Source organism: Phodopus roborovskii, unplaced genomic scaffold (genome assembly GCF_943737965.1).
Source record: "Phodopus roborovskii unplaced genomic scaffold, PHOROB, whole genome shotgun sequence".
Classification (NCBI taxonomy): Eukaryota; Metazoa; Chordata; class Mammalia; order Rodentia; family Cricetidae; genus Phodopus; species Phodopus roborovskii.
Genome location: NW_026126423.1, coordinates 2,226,853 through 2,247,166, shown reverse-complemented (window position 1 = coordinate 2,247,166; position 20,314 = coordinate 2,226,853). Strand labels below are relative to the sequence as shown.

The 20,314-nt window shown below is 42.7% G+C and overlaps 1 protein-coding gene across 2 annotated transcripts in view; it reads right to left on the bottom strand.

The window, feature by feature from the left end:
- Positions 1 to 19,980, bottom strand: part of Nfkb1 (nuclear factor kappa B subunit 1) — an 88,027-nt gene extending 68,047 nt beyond the window's left edge. The window contains exons 1-5 of one of the 2 annotated variants that reach the window (XM_051185443.1): positions 19,908 to 19,980; positions 18,718 to 18,757; positions 14,472 to 14,550; positions 10,636 to 10,673; positions 7,218 to 7,316 (exon numbers count right to left, since the gene is read on the bottom strand). In XM_051185443.1, coding sequence (XP_051041400.1) covers positions 7,218 to 7,316; positions 10,636 to 10,673; positions 14,472 to 14,550; positions 18,718 to 18,750 — 249 coding nt within the window. In that variant the 5' untranslated portion in view covers positions 18,751 to 18,757; positions 19,908 to 19,980. Of the gene's footprint in view, positions 1 to 7,217; positions 7,317 to 10,635; positions 10,675 to 14,471; positions 14,551 to 18,717; positions 18,758 to 19,907 lie in introns of those variants that run through there. The other variant, XM_051185444.1, reaches the window with a different exon arrangement.
- Positions 19,981 to 20,314: the final 334 nt, after the last annotated feature.

The following is a 20,314-nucleotide window of genomic DNA, read 5'->3' as shown; positions in this document are numbered from 1 at the left end:
AGGAAATTAAAGCTCACATTATTACTCTCAATGGCGAATGCCTGCATCTGATGAGCTATCTCTCGGGTCTTGCAAGCCTACTTTTCTTAATATTAGTTCCTAAGCAGTTTCTCTGGTCACACAAATTCTCAATTATCATTTTAAAATACAGTGATATAATATTCTATTACTTGGTGATACATGACTTCTTTTCAATCATGCTAGCATATATTATCATAATAAAATAACAGACATCCCAAGACACATGGCCACTAGATGACACGCTATGCTTCAGACATGTGAAGTGGGCCCCAAATATCACTGTCATTGGACATTTTTTGAGTAATTCTTATGCACAGTTATGGTTCAGAACTACAGATCTAAGGGGCGCTGTAAGTAGAGAGAAATATTTAGTATCATGATTAATATTATTCTATGTGCTTAAGGATGTGGGCTCTGACCATCTGTGTGGTAGATTGAAATTACAATATGAGTGATTTTTCAGCTCGTAATAATAAATCATCAAAAAATTTCATTTTTTTAAAGTAAATCATTTACTTGGATAATGTATACAAAAGTATTTTCTTTAGTAGCCGCTACTGAGAAATAAAGTGTAAGAAAACATTTAAACCTGAGTAAATGATAGTTTTTAGCAAGTCTGTAGAACAGCTAGTTAGGGCGATGGCAGCCCTGTTCTGGTGATACATTTATTAAGAGACTTCTTATTTAAAGATCGTGGGATCTCATATCCCACTGCTCACACTAGAACCTTGGGTCTCACCCCTGAAAGGCAGTGGGATTCCTCAGCTTTTTCTACCCTTCCTCTTCCTCGTAGACAAACGAAGACCAGAGATGCTGCTTCTCTGCCGAGCCATGATAGTGGAAGAAGTGTAAACGGCATGGCCAGCTGTCCTTGTCCCTCTGTTCAGTGCACTGGGACCAAAGCAGACAGCTAAAGTCTGCATGTCTCCTCCAGCCCGCCCCCACGAGGCCTCAAGAAAGGGAACATCATTCGAAAGACTCTGACCCGGAGTCCACTTAGGGGGAAGGATGGGGACCGCGGGAGAGAGCCAGCAGCAGCATCCTGGATCTGCTAAGTACCGAGGACTCCCTGACTATGGAGAAGGCGCTTAGAGACACGGGAGGACTGTAATGTTTCCGGCTTCCTGAATTGAATGGTGGATGTATTACACCACTCTCTTCACACAGAGACCACTTCCATCAGAGATGGCCCTGAGGATAATCACCCTGAGAGGATACTCTGTGTGCAGAGAGACATGGGAGGGGAAGACGAAAGGCCAGTAGAAGCAGGCCACCACACCAGGCCTAGACATTCAGACAACTTGCAACTCCAAGAGGCCTGGCTCTCCTAATCCACATGGTTAATTTTCACTGCTCTGCTTTGTGTCAAAAGTTTCCTTCAGTGACTAACTTTCTTCAACTTCTAATGGTAACCCTGACTCAAAGGGCCATTTTAAAAATCCCCTATTCTGGGAGCCAGATGCAAAACTCCTAGGTGACCTAGAAGAAAAATTATGTAGACGCACAGAGGACACAGAGGACGTCACCTGTTTGCAGTGCAGGGCCTGCCATGGTGCCGAGTGAAAATTAGCGAAATAATTTTCGTTTCTCTTTTGATTTTAACCATGAATGGCTCCATATTTAATCACTATCGAAGAGAGGTGGGGGAGGGGAGAGCAGGCGAGGAGAGGGCAGGAAGACAGGGAGAGAGACAGACAGACAGACAGACAGACGGGGACAGATGACTAACTGTGACTTCCCCTTTTGGGGCTGTTGGTACTAAATCTCACATCTTTTCCACTGGCTGGAATTCTGAAGGGCAACTACCTTAAATCATGTGTTGAGAAACACCAAGTGCTTCAATTTACCTGAAATGGGTAAAAATGTAAATATAAAGTTTAGAAATGAAAGAAGAAGGAAAATATTCAAGGCAACTGCATACCTGGAATTCCTCAATACTGTGGAGGGAAAGGTAGTATAGTGAGTTCAAGGCCAGCCTACACTACACAATGAGACCCTATCAAAAACAAACAAACAAAACAAACAAAAAAAAAAAAAAGGAAGAAAATAGTAGAAATTACATAAAATTCTGTATGCAAACTCACAAGTCCCAACCCTTTCTGAAACCATGAAAAGATCCATGCACCTCGAGTTATAAAGCCCTTGGATCAATAAGCTTGTGTGGGTGTGCTCACGCGTGTGCATCTGTATGCATGCATGTTACAAAGCACAGGTTGTGTATCTGTAGGGAATGTGGCTATTTAATTTGAGCATAGCAAACAACTTAGAGTGTCAAAGGACATTCTAATAAATGCTATGAGCTAGGCTCTGAATGCACGTCCAATCGGTTATGGTGATTTTTTCCCCCTGGCATGTTAGGTAACTGTATCAGGCTACATTATTCAAAATTAGTATTCCAACTAGATCTTTGGGATGGCAAGCCTCCGGATTCAGACATGTCTGTGCAAAGAAAAGGGAGCTTATGCAAAGATATGTGATATCCTCAAGCACACAGCCCATCAGCCAGGCTTTATTAACCTTGACAGAAACTTAACATTAAGGATTTTTAAGTGAGGGGCACTTAAGAGCTCAGACGTTACAGTAGGTGGGAGGAAGGGGTCAAAGCTGCTGTCAACCTAACATTCCAGTACCCTTTCAGTGCGGGAGGGCAGTGAAGCACCTCCCGGCGAAGCTGATCGCAACAGTTATGCCGGCACCTCTGTGTCTCCAGCTCCTGGCGTTTGACGATCACAAATAAGCTGCAGCTTAGGCATGAACGACACTGATACTGATGTGCAGTCTGCATAGGGCGCCCAGTGCAGAAGGGCCCCAGCAGCTGCAGCTGGCTGCAGAGCATCCCGAAGCCATGGGGCAGCTCCTCCTCTTGGCTGTGCCCCACTTGATTTAAAAATTCTCTGCACCACTTTCGGGAAAAGGACGGCAGTGAGCCTTCCCTGGCACTCCTTGCTGAGTCAAGAACAGGCGGCGACAGGCTTGGCCCAGAAGAGGCAATCTGCTGTCTGCCTCCCTGCTCGGCTGCCTCCTGGGAGCTGCCATGAACTCAGAACCCAGCAAACACCAAGACAGAGCTTTAGGACAGACAATGGATTACTCAGTTTTCAAAAAGCAGAAAACTTCCTTACATTCTGCATATTTATTTTCTCTAGATTTCCCCTTGAGTATGATTTCTTGCTTTAAGGGAGGTGTCAATTCTGTACTGCGCTTGAAGACACTTTTATTCAGACAGTAAAAAGGAACAGACAGATCAAAAGTGATCAGTGTTCAATCTTCAGCCAGGTCAGTTTTAACCCTTTTTTGGTTTGAAAAGGAGGAGCCATCACATATAACAAAAACTTTAGGTTAAAGCTAGTAAAAAGTAATTCTCTTGAAAGTGATTTTAGGTATGAATGCTTAATTATGCGGTAAGATATAAAAATATCTCAGAGAAAGGGCATTCAGAACAGTGGTTTTTCTACGTGGGCGATGAGAGGACCAAGCAGCGGCCGAGTGGGGTTTCCACCGTAACTACACAGCTGTTCGTAGAGACAAGTCCCAGAGAAAGACAGACAGACAGCAGAAGGTAAAATAGTGTCCTTTTTGAATTTACATTTGGGTATATGGCATTTGTCATATAAAATTTTAAATTTTGTAAGATTGAAATATTTTGTAATATGAAGTAATTAATTGGAAAAAATATTCCCCAATCCAGCAGTACCCAGGGCCCTAGGAGGAATGCTTCAGTATGGAGAGAAAGTTAACTACAGCAACAAAGGACACAGGACTAATCCCAGAGCAGTTAATCAAGGGGAGGGGAGGACATGGAGACTTGTACAGCAAGATGCTAGACAGCTAAGCAGGTCCCTTCTTTTTGGATCTGGGGCAGGAACACGCACAGCACCACAGTTCCAGCAAAGGTGGTACCATAGTGAGAGGGTGTCTAAAGCCGAGCTCGCATCCCAGTTCTCAGCCACAGAGTATACATAGGAGAACTTCCAATAGGACACTCTGGACTCTGAGAAACTCCTAGAGTTACCATAAAAGTCAACTTAAGGCTTCGATTCGTTCACTAGAAGACTTCCAAACAAGACAGAAGTTTACAAGCTCCATAAGGTACAGCTTGTAAGCCCCAAGTCACAGCCAGTTCCCAAAGCTTTCAATAGACCTTAAGCCTTCACTGCCATCTTCATATGATGCCAAGCACAAACTTCCAGGGGCAGCAGGGTGGGGGTGTTTGAAGAGGCAGGGCGGGGAAACAGGGCCTGAAACTCCTACAGGTCACAGACCTTACACGTGCAAGACTATGGAAGTGCTGCTTCTCTCAGTTACTGCATGCGCCCACCTCTGGGGATGGGTTATGGGATGGATGTGAGGCAGTATGACATCACCTGGAAGCATCATTCTACAGATGCTCCCATTTTTCATGCACAGTGGACTGATGAGGGATGTCCTAGTTAGATGAGAAATCCAAACAAGGATGCAGAGAGAAGGAAGATGGAGTCAGGGAGATGTAGTAGCCAAAGGAGAAACATGCCACAGCATCACAAGCCACAGTCTCGTGGCAATACACAGATTAACAGAAATGGGTTAGTTTAATTGTGAGAGCTAGTCAGGAATATGCCTGAGCCATTGGCCAAACAATTCTACTTAATAATAAGACTCAGAGTGTTATTTCAGAGTGGATGTGGAGACTTGAGAACAGGAAAGAAACCAGTCCAGGGGAACCAGGTAGAATGCTTAAAACCTTCCAACCTCATCGGACCACAGAATTCTAGTGCCACTGAAGGAAAGAGTTCATGAATAGACCACAACTTACACTTCCTCGTATAGGCCACACAGAAAAACCCTACTTTTTCTCCTAACATGGGTTCTTTAGTGCTAGTGCTGACAAGTGAGGCTCAGTTACCTGTCACAGATACAGACACGTAAAGACACGTATTAACATATGACACACGGACAGGCGGAAAGTTCTAGATTCGACTCCTGATGCCCTCCGCTTGTGCTTGTTTCTTCTTTGCTGCCCAAAATTCTCATCCTCCCTGCCTCAGTTTACCACAGTCCTCCATGTCTTGTCCCTAAGTTCCTGGCCCCTGGCCCTCTGCATGGGAGGGCCCATGGGCTGAGGGAAAAAAAAAAGCCCTAGCCCTAACTCTGAGCCCCAGTTCCCAATGCTAGTAAGTATTACAAGAGGTGATGGATGTAAAACACACGCTGAATCATGGATGTTGAAGAAGTCATTTGCTTTCTCTGCTGCTGTTCTCTTCTGCATTCCTCACCTAGGTTCGAAAGGACTGGAAGTCACTGTCGTGCTGGATAATTTCAGGTGTGCACTCAACTACAGAGAACAAATGCAGAAAGCTGGAAAAGCACCCCCCAACCCCAGGTGTCTTCAGTGTCCAGAGGAGACTGGCAAGTGCACGGGACTGATGGAAGACTTACCCTCAATGTGGACAGATATATTCAGTCAGCTAGAAGCCCTTCTAGAACAAAAAGCCAGACAGAGACCTCTCCTCTCCTCCTCTTCCTCCTCCTTCCTCTATCCCAGTAGAATGTAGGGCACTCCCCATTTCTGCCCCCTGCACTCCCAGGGCATCAGAACTCTAGGCTCTCCTGCTTGCCAGGCTTATACTAGCACTGGCACTCCCAGACTCTTGGGCTCCTGGTCCTAGGCGGAGAGTCCATCAGTTACCAGGTGCTCAGGCTTCTGTGCTTGGACTATTTCCAGCATCCCTGGGTACATGTTACAGATATCCCACAGTAGGACTTCTTGTCTTTCATAATCAGGATAGCCAATTCCATCTCATCTCTCTGTCGACCTTCCTGTCAATCAACTGATCGATCGATCAATCCATCCATCATCTCTCTACTCATCTCCATCCCATTGGTTCTACGTCTATGAAAAACACACTGTCTAATATAACTGTGGCCTTTACAAACTAAAAACATCACACTTCTATTGTCCAATTACCTTTACTAAGAAAAATGCCTTCCATTCTCCAACTAGAGCTAAGAGTCTTCAAATGAAAATGTGACTCATAGCATCCAGGCCAGGAGTTGAGTTTCACTGGAAAGAGACAGACTGCATGGCTCTTTATTTTAGATGGAGGGCAAGGCACTGGAAAGGCCTGGGCCAGGTATGAAAAGGAGGAACAAACTACACTGCTGGCCAAATCAAAGATAATTTCCCCAATGCCAGAATATTGAGTTTATAAAACAAGCAGGAAGACAGACGGTAATTTACTGCTGGTAATTGTTAGTCTAAGCTCAAGTTACTGAATAAATGAAAACTTTTAAGTGACTACACTGCAAGTTTTTACTTTTCCTGCAAAATTATCATCAGTCTCTGAAACATGGCACTGAGTTAGGAAAATAAAAAAAAACCTCAGAACTAGAGAAAGATATTCTCAATTAAATCACCAATGTAAGAAGCTGAAGACAATGAACTTGTACCCAACCTCACCCCATTCCCCATGCCTCAGAATTCACACTGAGTGGCTGCACAGGGTCCCTGTCAGGCTCTCTGCAGAGCATGTAAGAATCCTCATTTAAACTCTAAAACACCATATGAAGTACACACTAGCATACTGTGTATTCATATATTTGGACAGTTGGATAAGCCTGTTTGAAGCCCATTTTAGCTTATCACTTTGGGTCTGCATTTATGACCTTAGATAATATACTCTATAGCATATGTGCGCTGTTTTGTCATGAAATACACAGTATTAGGAATTTGTCTCAATGGCATTTTTCCTTTGCTCTCACATAGCTCAAGCTTACTTCAAGCTTGCCATTTAGCTGAGACTGGTCTTCAATGACTGGCACTGCAGCCCCTACTCTCCCAAGTCCTAGGAATACTGGTGTGCGCCATGACACCTAGCTCAAAGTTTTACTAAAACATAAGAGAATATACTTGAAGACTTTAAAAGGCAACTTTAAGACTGCTGGAGAGGTAGTTAAGTTTTTCTTAGTTGACATTGGAACCATTCAAATTAAATGGAGATGTTAATGGTGTTTGAAAATTTGTCATTTCCATGAGATGACTTTCTATTTAAAATTTTGAATAACCAAGTAAACACTTCTTCTTGGGGCAAAGGAGCATCCTATTCATTCATGTTCATTCATGGCAGTCGGATATTCACATTCACATTCATGAATATTCATTCATTCATTCATCCCTGGCTTTGCTCCTAGGTCGTCCGAGTGGTGGACTTCAAACTTACTTTGACCTGAGGGTAGGATTTCTTGTTCTTCTCACTAGAGGCACCAGGGAGCCCGCCATGTGACGGGCCTTCACATACATAGCGGAATCGAAATCCCCTCTGTGGAGGTGAACACAAGCAGTAATTACTACAACAATAATGACAACGTTAGGCACAAGGTTCTAAACATACATGACTATGGAAGGCAACTATGGAGATGATAAATACTTTCCAACAGTTATTATGAAAATGATGCTAGCTGGTGTTTGTGCACTGAGCTGTGGCGGAGAAGCCAGGCACCCATCTCCAGCCCTTCCTTGCTCGGAGGAATGATGAAGAGTGTTAGGACTTTGGGTATAATGTGCTACAGCTGTCTCTACTGCAGCCTCCTCATCTCAAATTGCTGCTGCCAAGTTTTCCTCTTCACCTTAGCCAGTAACAGTTATGCTAACTATTTGAAGGAATTCCTTTATCTGCTCCAATTACAGCTGAACTAGGGCACGCCACAGCCGTGTCTTCTAAAATAGTGTGCACCAGTGTTAAGGACAAGCCTGTGTGCTACAACACCGTGAATCTGACAATCTTCTCAGCATTTGAAAGAAAAAGGCCATTAATTTTGTGAATATTAATGTAATTTGGATCCAGTTCAGATAATACTTGAATTTAATGACTCAAAAATGAGACAACAGCATGTGTAACTGGCTGTTGCAAACTGGCTAACCATAACTATGGAGACCTATACAACTGAGAAAAATCCAAACACACCTTCAGCTTAAAATTCTATTAGGTGGCACACATCTTTAACACTGGCACTTGAGAGACAGAGGCATGTGGATGGAGGTCTATGAGTTTGAGGCCAAGGCCACACAGTGAGGCCCTGCCTAAGAAACAAAACAGGACACAACACAACATGATTAGACAGCTAACACTGAGAACTATACAATGGAACTGGATAGTCTAAAGATTACTAATCCATGCTTTGATTCATTCCCAACAGACTTAGGAAAAATCTGTGTCCATATGGCCTTCAAGAAAAAGAGTATTTCTACCTCAAAAATCAACATAGAATTTCCAAATCTTTTTATCACAAAATTCCTTTGTGGCACTAGAAAAATAGGTACATGTACACTTTCATACCTTATTGAAAAATGGCACCTAACACTAATCAATGTGATTTAATTGAGATGTGAACTTACAGCATGTGAAACTGTATTATTTCTGGTTGCACAAGAGTAAAGTTCCATTCAAAGTGGCATTTATTTTGAAGATAAAACTTTATATTGCTCTGTTAGCTTGGTAAGATAATTCTGAGTTGGGTGTGGTGGTTCACACCTATAATCTTAACAGCTGGAAGATGGAGGCAGGGGAATTGCCACCAGTTTGGAGTCAACAAAGAACTACAGAGATTTTAAATTAATTTTAAAAATCAAATAAAAAACTAAAACATAAGATGTCTTAAAATATGTAATCTGGACCAATTTCTAATTCTAACATTTTGATATTAAATGTTTACTGTCTACCACAATTCATTTCGGGAACTCCATTTACTTAAAATGAGTCATTAACCTCAAAGGGGCTACATTCATGCAGTCAAAAGTCTGACTGAGATGCAACGTCCTTACACTGAAGCTAGATTAAAAAACAAAAACCCCACAACCCCCCCCAAGGGTGCCAAACAGAAAGACACAATATTTTATTCACATTTTATATATTCACACATAATGAATTAAATTTTTGAATTCTGAAACTATATTAGCTGTTCAAAATAACTCACAAATATCTATGACTTTGGGGTTTGTGATAACAAACTACACATTAAAAGTCTTATCATAGTGCTATGCTCAGAAAAACAAGGTTCTGGACTGGCAAGATTGCTCAGTGGGTAAGAGGCTTTGTCACAAGCCTGGTGTGAGTTTGATCTCCAGGACCCACATGATATGAGGGCACCAACTTCCAAAGGTTGTCACTTGATCTCCATAGACATGCTTTTACACACACACACACACACACACACACACACACACACACACACACACACATGCACGCACACACACACAGAGGCTACCTTAAAAAAATAAATGAATGTGATTTTAAAATGTTTTAAGAGATCCAAAAACTATTTTGCTGTGTAGGCACAATTTGGACTCACCAGTTTTATAGGTTAACCAAATCTTACTAGCTGGGACACTTTCCAGGGTTCCAGATTCCCAGCAGAATCCAGGGAATAAAACTCTAGCAGGAAGAGCTTTGAGAGATCTGGTCCCTTCAAAGATGGACACAGTGATAGAGAAAAGCCTAGTGTCACCTGCAGCTGAGGGGCCAGGAAGGACCACGGGTAGGTAACCAGAACACTGCCCCAAAGTTTCACGGTGGCATTCCCGTCTTTACAGTAAACATTTTCATCTGATGTCGGCTTTACAAGACTAAGGTTGCCATCACTAAGATGTTCCTACTATTTAAAAGCTGACCACATCAGAATCGTACTGCACAGCAAAAACACTGTTCTCAACATTTCCCTTCTTAGCATTTCTTAAATATTACACAATACAAATGTTACATTCATCCTCCTGAGTTACAAGAAAGAACACCCCAGAAAAGGCACTGGGTAACACAGCTCTAAGCAGGGCAAGTGACGAGTCCTCAGTGTCACCCAGATGTGATGAGCATTTCCCTCAGAGGGTTAGGGACCTGGTCCTCACTTCACGGGAGACTATATCATAGCTTCCATCCCATAATAACTGAAAGGTTCTATCGGCACATATTAAAGATTCTCTTCCCTCTCACAGTGCCAGAGCCACACAATTGCTAATGAACACACACACACACACACGCACGCACGCACGCACGCAAAGTTTTGGGGACATTTCAATCCATAACTATTTTGTATACTATTCAGTAGGAAAAGAAGGAGCCAGACAAAAACCAAACAAAACAACAAAACCGTCCTCTCCTTGCTCCTAGAATGCTGGGACTAAAGTCAATGAGATGTGTGGAGGATTCAGGGTCCATTCTAATTATCTCCTACTACTGCTTAGTGCCTTGGGTTACACAACCCACACACAGAAAAGGCTGGGGTTTATAAAGGTAGGAGAAGTACCCTGTGTGCATGGACATGACCAGTGGAGAGTAGATGTGAACCTCTGCATGAATATTTCCTTATGAATGAAAATCACCAGTGCTTTTCCTGGAAGTGGCTGATAAACTAAGGCGAAAGAGATATAGAATACCAAGGATTTACAATTAACTGAAGTTTCAAGGCCGTTTGAAGAATGCCTAAGAAGAATGTAGACACAGGAAGTTATTACATAACACGGCAGGCTGTTGATCATCCAGATAAACAACTCCTGTTATCAGATTAGCTACCATTATTCAATCCCCAAACCTTAATATTAGATGTAAAGGTCTAACATTTCCAAACACCCCACCCCTTTATTCTTACCTGTTTTGGTTGCTCTAATATTTGAAGGTATGGGCCATCTGTTAAAAGCAAACACAACAAAGGAAAACCAAAAGAAACTGTGAAACTTCTAGAATCTAGTATGAAATACAAAGCAAGTCAAAAGTTGAAATTACATTTTAAATCAATTTTATAGGTGAAATGCTACAAAGATATAATACATTCTCCTTTGAAATATTAGATATATTCTTAGTTTTAAAAATACTTATTTATTTTATTTTATTTATTCTTTTGTATGTGAGCATTTTGCTTGGTGTCCAAGGAAGCCAAAGAGTGTTAGCTGCCATGTGGTGCTGGAAACCAAATTTGGGTCTTTAGGATAAGCAATGAAGAACAATGAATGGTTTACAAACTGCTGGCCAATTGTTCCAGCCCCTAAGTTCAGCTTATTCTAAGAGCAGTTTTATAGTTTACATGAAAAAACAATAAAAAATGGCTTTTGGGGGTGGTGATGGTATATGTCTGGACCCAACCAAAGGTCTGATGACTTTTACAGGGTCAGCAGCCTTCAGGCACACCTCTCAGCAAGCATTTTAGAACACTAATACGGTACAGTACAGTGGCACCCCCCAGTGCTGTGGCTGGCATTTCAGGCTGCCTTTCATCAACAGATGTCATAGCAGACAACCTTTCCTTCCTCCAGAGAACTGCTCAGTGTGAAATGAAGAGCTGGAGATAGCAACCCACAGCAGGAGTCCAGGATGATTCTGGGTCACCCGCCTCTCCCAACCTAAGGCTGCTAATGACTTTCACTCTTTCCCTTACCTGAACCAGAGATTCCACCTCCAGTGCCTAACTGGTTTGTTCTCACATTCTGTGGACCCGGAGAACTTTTCTTTCTTATTTACGGCCTGTTTTGTTTTGTTTTGCTTCAGACAGGATCTCACCATATAGCCTCGGCTGGCCTAGACCAAGTTGGCTTCAAGCTTCCAGAGACCGTCCTGCCCGGTGCTGGGATTAAAAGCCCGCACCACTATGCCTGGCATCTTATCCATAGCTTTTGATGCTGATACAAAATACCTGAACATTGCGCTCTCATAAGAACTCTGTTCTAAAGCAGTCCAGGCATATGATAAAATACCAAAAATAATGTAAAGTTAAATGCATGCCAATTAATTACTACGAAAAAAAACCCTAAAGGCTTAATCCATAGCCCTGTGATATCTGACTTGAAATTTCAAAGAAAAATCACAACTTCTGAGAACATAAATATAAATGTTATGATAAGAAATCCCCTAAGGACCTCTCTGGCTTTTATGTGACAGAATGACGACCCATAGCTGTGCAACACACAAACATATTGGATAGTCTGAATCTGTCCGAATGAAAATGAAGACTTTGAAGCTAAAGTCATTTGAAAAGTCACCCTCCCAGCAAAGCTTAAGCCTTATTTTACATAAATAAATTTGAGAAGAGATAAAACTTGAAGTTTTACTTTAACTGAACTATAACCTCAAAGAGAATATATTTTATCTTCTCAACAATATGACAAATCAGATAACAGTAAGGACTAAACTGTACAAGGAAGGCAGTTAGGAAATGACCAAATTTGAAGCAACACAAGAAAGGCAAATGGGCGGTGGGCATCACTTGTCCATGCAGCAAAGTAGCAGATTACACCCTCTGCCTTATGAGATACAGCTGTGACATTTTAAGCTTTTAGGAGAGAAACTGTAATTTTAATTTTCAAAAAGAAAATGTCTAAACGTCAACTTTTTCTAAGGAAATAAGACTGGTTGGAAAAAGATTTCATGCCATACAGCTTGTATGACAACCTTATAAATACACACTTCCACCAGCCATCCTAAGGGCCTACCAAGAAGCTAGACCAGGAAGAAAGCAGTATTTGGACAGGATGTGCTAGAATACGGAGGTGGAGGGGGCACCCTCACATTAGGCTTCAAGTCCCTTCCTTCTTACCACCACCCCTCCACAAATACTTGTGGGATTGTTTCTAGGGCTTTCCTTACATATGTGAAGTTCCATGTGGAGGGGGCCATTCCTGCCTTTAAGAGCACATTCAAAGTTAAGTCCAGTAGAACATTAGATTGGATACACATACATTTGTTTCAAGGCTAATTTCTATTGGCCACATTTCTGGGCCAGGAAAATGATCTCCTATTGTATAGAGAATTTTAAGTCACAGAAAATGACATAGACCTAACAGCTGTTCCTTGTTACAGAGTTTCCAACACATAGTTGAAAAGACTAACAGTTTGAGATTTTAAGAATTTTTAATGATTAAAAAAAAATCCAAACAGAAATTACAAGCAAATATTGGCTTAGATGAACTTCCTGCTCCTTTAAAATCTGAACAAAATGTCCTTCCACCTTGGACTATAAAAACTGGACAGCGCACTGAAACAGAGGGGAAATGCCAGTAAAAACGAAGGGGTGGCAACAGCCATAAATTATGTACTTTAAGGTACATTTACATAGGTTTTTCTAACAATGTGGAAAAAGGGGTTTCCATGGCATGATATGAACATAGACTATTTACTGAGGTGATTCTTTTGATAATTTTACTTTTAAGCCCATAAACACAAGGAAAAGGAAACACACTTTAAATCATCTGCCTCAGGGCACTGTTTTATAGAAACGTGTGCTTTTCCTGAGGACAAAACCAAGTCCTTAACATTTTCAATAAAACAGTAGGACTACAGCAAACACTTCGGCTCTCAGCTTAGAAGCTCACAGGAAACACAGACGCGTCTATCTGCTGCAGTTACTGGTCACAGGAAGCTGACCTGAGGTGTGCTTGGGACTGCTCACTATCTCACATGAATGACGGTGCCTTAGAAAATACATTTTGTGGGGTACAGACCGACAGGCCTCTGTGATGTAGCTTCTGCGGGTGAGGGTGAGGAAGGTGTGGCACATTAGCTCTCCTTCCTCCCATGTCTGACTGAAGAGGGGTAAGTGGAAAACTTTCTGAACCATGAAAGGCCAGCGCTGGTACAACCCTAGTACCAGTAAAAAAAAAAATTACATACAGTCTCCACACGGAGACTCGGAAATCCACAATATACAAAGCACCTGCTGCTCATATCAGCGATCCCCAACTGTTTTAAATACAATCTTCACTGACTAATGCATTGCTTTTGAAGATGGTTAACTCCAGCAGGCGCAGTGAGTGCAGGAACAAAGCAGTAAAAAAGTCACTACACCAAGGTTACATACAAGCCAATCAACGAAGAGTCTAAACGAAGTACATGTGCTATTGCACATATGACATTACACAATTTGTGGATCCATTAATTAACAGTCATGTTGGGAGGATGGGCACCGTAAGCTTTATCTGACTGCCTGGAATATAGAGGCGACTTTGGAGCATCCTGGCTGATCACAACAATGATCCCCAGATATGAACGGAGGGGCTGAGGCTGGCTGGGTGGGAGCAGCAACAAAGCAAAGAGGAGCACAAAGGGTCATAGAATGTGGAGGAAAGGAAAGGCCTAACCCTGGGTGGGACAGTGCTGTGGAGTATTCTAGTAGATGCCAGAAACCACACTTGCTAAAACAATGTGTGAGTGAGCTGAAACATTTTTGTGAAACGCATTTCCAGAAAGCATACTGAAAGGTTGGTTTTAAAACACAAATCACCACTTCCTTCCTATGAGCATCACTCAATTTGAAAAGAGACCACTGTGGCTGGAGAGACGGTTCCGTGGTTAAAAGCGTTTGTGGCTCTTCCAGAGGACCTGCGTTTGGTTCCAAGCACCCACAGTGTGGCAGCCTTGCATATACATACTTAGCTTGGGGTGATCCACAAACTAAGGGAAAGCAAAACAATAGGAAAAGGGGACGGTTTTTCTTACCAGTTGACAGTGGCATTTCTGTTGGATATAATTCTGCATTAAATATTGGATGAGACAGAGCAGTATTCAAGTGAAACATCTGTAAAGAAGAAAATACAAATACTTTAATTCCTCTTCTAAATCACATGAAGCCAGAACATCAGTTACAAGAATGAAAACTAGACATGAAAGCCTAAAAGGTGAACTCCTGAAATCAGGGTTTTAGAGTGGCTCTCTGAGACCCAGTGAGGCTGCTGCATGTGGAACTTCCATGTGTAACAAAGGAATTCCTGAAGGATAAGAGCTATGGGGTCCCCAAGGACAAGATCGCATCAGCTAGAATCTTCAGAGCCAAGTGAGCACTTCAGCCACGCTCACTGAATGAGTGACCTGCATCTCCCATCCTCTTAGGAGTAAGGGTCTGATCCCAGACGGTGGGGAGATGCTCACTGGTGAACATGCTTGCTGTGCAAACATGAGGATTGGAGGTCAGAGCCCCAGAGGATCTGCTGGCTGGCAGAATCCATGAGCTCTAGTCTCAGTGAAAGGCCTTCTCCCCACAAGTAAGATGGGTAGCAACTGGAAAAGATGCCCAACATTGACCTTCAGTCTCCAAACACATGTGTACACACATGCACACTCACAGGGACTCAAGGTGCACACAGACAGACACATACACATACGCATGTAATCTTAGCTCTCTGTGTTTCTGTTTTGGTGATATATATGTTCCTCCTTGAGCTACAGAATTTCAAGGCCTGAAAGAACTACAGGTTAGATAAAAAACTGACAATACAACCGAGCTCACGTTTCCCCTCCCCCCACCTGCACTTTCTACTACAACACAAAATAACTGGGATTTAGTAGAGAGTGGTACAATGAACGATGGCTACAAGAGTGTCCGCATGCTACTCCCTGGAACCTATCTACTTCCCAGAACCTAGGCTTTATGTGGCAAAAGATGCAGTGCACGTGACATCGATGGAAGACTATTAAATGACAGGATTATCCTGGTGTACCCAGGTGTGCTACTTAGGAGAGTTAGAAATCAAAGTGACGATGGAGGCAAGAGTCTCGAGTGATGAGAGGGTTCATCCGGAAGAACAGACCCGAAAGGCAAGAGTCTCGAGTGATGAGAGGGTTCATCCGGAAGAACAGACCCGAAAGGCAAGAAATAACAGCTTAGGAACGCACTGGCCAGCACCTCGACTTCACAATTCTCCTACCCTACAGGAGAAGATGTGTGTGTTGTTTCAAGCCCTAAGATAGTGGTGACTGTTAAAGAAACGACACACAACTACCTAAACTGAAAGAGTGGGCATATAGTATGTTTTGATAGAATTAAGCTCTCTCTTGCTAAGTTATTGTAAATAAATATTCCAAAAGGAATTTAGAAATTCACATTCGCCAGGCAGTGGTGGCGCATGCCTTTAATACCAGCACTTGGGAGGCAGAGACAGGTGGTCTCTGAGCTCAAGACCAGCTCTGTACAGAGCTAGTTCCAGGACAGCCAGGACTGTTACACGGAGAAACCCTGTCTGGAAAAACCAAAAACAAAGAAAAAAAAAAAAAAAAAAAAAAAGGAAATTCATATTCATATTTATGAGCTCATGATCTTTCTCAGTCTCAAACATTTGTTGAAATGTTTGTGGACAATAAAGGAACCAAATGTATTTATTTAACTCTTTCTGATCAGTGTGCAAGTTGGAAGTGTTGTTTTTGGTCCTCGTTGGAAAATCACTAGATATTCTTGGGTATCTCAAATCCTAATATGTCTAGTTAAACCAAGAGTAAGAAAAGTAATGCTAGATTTTTTTTTTTTGTTGTTGTTGCATTCATTTGTGTTGGGGTGGGGTGGGGAGTGTCAAACGCAGGTGGTCAGCAAGCGCTTCATTCTCTGAAAAATCTCAGTGGCTCCTAAAAATGTGAAGTGTGCATGAAAACCACTTGAGACCCAGCTCTGAGGGATGCAATTTTTGAGCAGAGGAGTGAAAAGTGGGCTACACATCAATGACCAGCGAGGCTCCTCCTCCTCAGTCACGTTTGCCAGCAAAGAAGCACAGAACGGAAAACTACATACTGCAAAAGTAAGTTCCAGGCCACACAGGGCACCCACTGTCTCTGAACAGAAAGGATGACCTCAAAAAGAAATCCTTTGGTGTGGTCCTGCAGGTGTCCGCTATGACTGGGCAGAGGGAAAAGTCCCGGTAAGACATGCTATATTGCATGTGGCCTATGGTGCTTACTTGATGAGTGTGGAGAGCAAGCTCCAGAGCACGCTCAGACACTGAGAACCCCTTCTTGAACAAAACAAACCTTAGAAAATAACAAGCTTAAAGCTCACGACAGGAAAACAAACAAACAAAAACTCCAAAAATTCAAGGAGCTCTCCATCCCCCACCAAACTGAAATAGTAGAACATGCCCATCCCCATTGCTGATCAACTCAAAACTGCCCACATAAGAAACTTTCAGAATGACTGTCCTCAGCAGGTTTTACTCTTTTGTGGCATGAAAGACCATCTCCGGCTGATAAGATTTCCTGTGTATAGACAGGAGAGCATGGTTTGAAACCAAGCAGAAACAGCCCTCGGGTTGGGGAGAGTTGGCTTTTGTTAGAAACAACATATTAAAAGTGAAAGGTAAAACACAGGGTTGTGATAATACGAGTTGCCAGGTGTCTTTTATGGTGTAAAAAAAGAGAAATGTTCTAGATTTATCCAACACCACCGTTTTTACAACAAAATCAGAAGAGCATGGGGACATGCCCCCAGTACATTCTCACCCTGCCTGGCTTGGCGAGAACATGATGCCCACTTGGTTCTTTCTGCTCTAGGGCCGCTTGTCTTGTGGAAACACCAGTCTCCTAAAAATATTTCATTTTTCACTTTTGTTTTTGGCTGATTCTTTGCATACATAAATTTGGGCAACGGTAATCTTAGATGTTTACCACCAAAATTTAAACGTGAAATAATATCAAATGTTGTGCCAGGGCTCTCTTGATAAGAAGTATTTCCTGTACTGGTTGTAACTTTTAAAGCTCTGCTTAGCCTTCCTTTGGAAAGAGAATCTTAACCTGCTCCTTCTCCAAGGAAGCAAAGAGCACCCTCTTACTACTTCTGTCCCTCAGTGAACCACGGCAGTGTCTACTGGACATGGAGACTGTGGTTCTGTTCCTCCATTTAGAGCGCAGCTCCTGAGGTCAGGCCGGGTACCACTTGTCTCTCCATCTCTAGGATGCTTACCTCTGTACACACAGTTCACTTTGAGTACTGACACTGTAATTACACCAGTGTCTAGAAACTACTTTCAAGGCTCCCTTCTCACGGAGAGAGAGAAACAAGCGTATCAATAACTAATGGGATTCATCAGACTGTTCAACATTTCTGTGGGTTTAGAATTTTTCAAATGAAAAAGCTAGAAGGGGAGGGGGACACAGATATGGCAGGGTTAGCCTTTGTGATAACCGCTGACGCACTGATGATGACAATGATGTTCATAGATGACACAACAGTGCTATGCTCCAAGGCACACTGATTCCCACGGACTACAGTGAGCTTAACGGCAGTACCTTTGAAAAGCATCTATTCTGAACTCCAAAGTGCTCCTGCTACATGGGACCTTATTTGGAAATGCAGCTTTTGCCTTTATACAAGTTCAGATCAATTCACACTAGAAGGAGATGGGCCCTTAATCCAGAGGGTGATGTGTTTATAAGATAGACAGGGAGGAAAGTTACCCAACAGACTACAGTTGGTGTGATGCCATGCTGTAAGCCCAGGAGGACCAAGGATCTCTAACCACCCCCAGAAGCTGAAAAAGAGGCAGGAACCACCCTGCCAGCCCCCAATTTTAAGTTCTTGCCATCAGTCCTATTTTGTGTCATCAGGTTTTTATCAATGTTAGTAGTCCTCTCACTCACTGGCTATCATACACACACACACACACACACACACACACACACACACACACACACACACACACACACACACACACACACACACACGGTCATCATATCAGATCTGGGATCAGACAGACAAGCACTGCCACAACTAACTCAGAGGTTATCTTCTGGCCACTGTACACACAGAGTACATAAAATGTTATGCGAAAGCTCTCTCCTACCCTGGAAGAGTAGAAAAACTGAAAAACAAATCAAGCAGTGTTTACTAATTTAGAGTTTGCCTCCCACCAAGTCATTAGTGTTGCTTCTGTATTCTGGAACACAAACACATTTAAACAGAGCTGTCAGTGAGACCATGACTTACCTGCCCAGTTCCGTATGGATCATCGTCCGCCATGTTGAAGCTGTAGAAATAAAACAAAAGAAATCAAAACTGTAATACTGGAATGAACCTTAAAAGCCCCACATCCTTGGCATAAATGCAGGGTTAGGGTGAATTACTGCATGGATAACAGACACAAATGTCTCCAAAGACCTCAGAAGGCGGGCATGGCACGTCCAGTCCCTCCTTGGCATCTAACTCTCACAGCAGGGAGACCACAGGATCCAATGTCTTCAGCCTGATGCAGCTGACCTTACCTCTGTGTAAAGATCATGTGCAGATGGAGTCTACTTGTTATGGTCTAAATACCAACAGTTTACAGTCTTACCTCTTCTGTGTGCTCTTTTCTCACGAGCTCTGAAACAACGGTCTTTGAGCTGTCTAGATTTGGTTGAGAAGCCCAGGAGATCCCGATACTAATTTCTGTAACACTGGGGAGGGGAACTATAAGATGCCACCCTCTGCCCTCGTGAGGACCAGTGAAAGTCATTCTGCCTTTGTCAAAGTGAAACTCTAAAGAATAAACAATAAAAAATACCAATGGCAGCATCAAACCTGTGAATCTAAAATTTACTGAATTCTGGCCAGCTGTTAATATGCAGAGGTCCCAGCAATCTTCTGTTGCCCAGAGGCCCTGTTAAACATGAAGAACCACATGGCTATGCCTTAAAAAAATCACATTTCATGTAGGATAAACCCCAAATGTCGAGAGGACCTGGCTTCTACTACATGAATGGTTGGACTCTGGATCCATGGCATCATGGGACAGGGCTGTGGGGCTGTCCTGCAGCATGTACCCGGCTGATGTACAAAAGGAGCCTCTGTCCTTTCTTAACTCAGTGGACTGACTGGTCTCAGTCAGAGGCCTAGCCCTCACATCAGTGAAAGCATCTCATAGCATCCCCAGAAGAACAAGGCTTCATTTCCAGTGAAATGCGCTTGTGCTATGGGACCAGGTGACAATGGAATGCAAGGAAACCTCCTGGGCACTCTCAGGGGGTCATGAGCAATGCCAGCTGCAACTAAAGGCAAAGCAATGGCTGTGGGTCCTAGGGAACAAGTTCACCCAGGTTTGCAAGGGGATAGCTCCTTAAAGGAAGGAACTAACACTTGCAAATATTCAAACACAAGCTGGAGAGATGGCTCAACAGTTAAGAGTGCTTAGTACTTACATGGGGCAGCTCAGGACGTGGAACTCCAGTTACAAGGGATCTGACACGCTCCTCTGGCCTGCACACAGGGTACCTGCACACAGATAGTATACATAAACTTATGCAGGTATACATCCAAACACATAATTTAAATATATGTTTAAACACACATACATATATACATATTTAAAAAGAAAGTATCTGCTGAGTGTGGTGGCACATGCCTTTAATCTCAGCATGTGGGAGGCTCTGTCTTAAAAACAAATCCAAGTAACTGCAACTAAATATGCATCTATTCAGACAAGTAGCTAAAACAAGGGAATAGTGACTCAATATAGTAAAGGGGTATTAAGTCATTTAAAATACCAGGGTTCTGCCACTGCTGGGTGTGTAACTCTGGATACTAGTTAAGCTCAATTTTTTTTTTG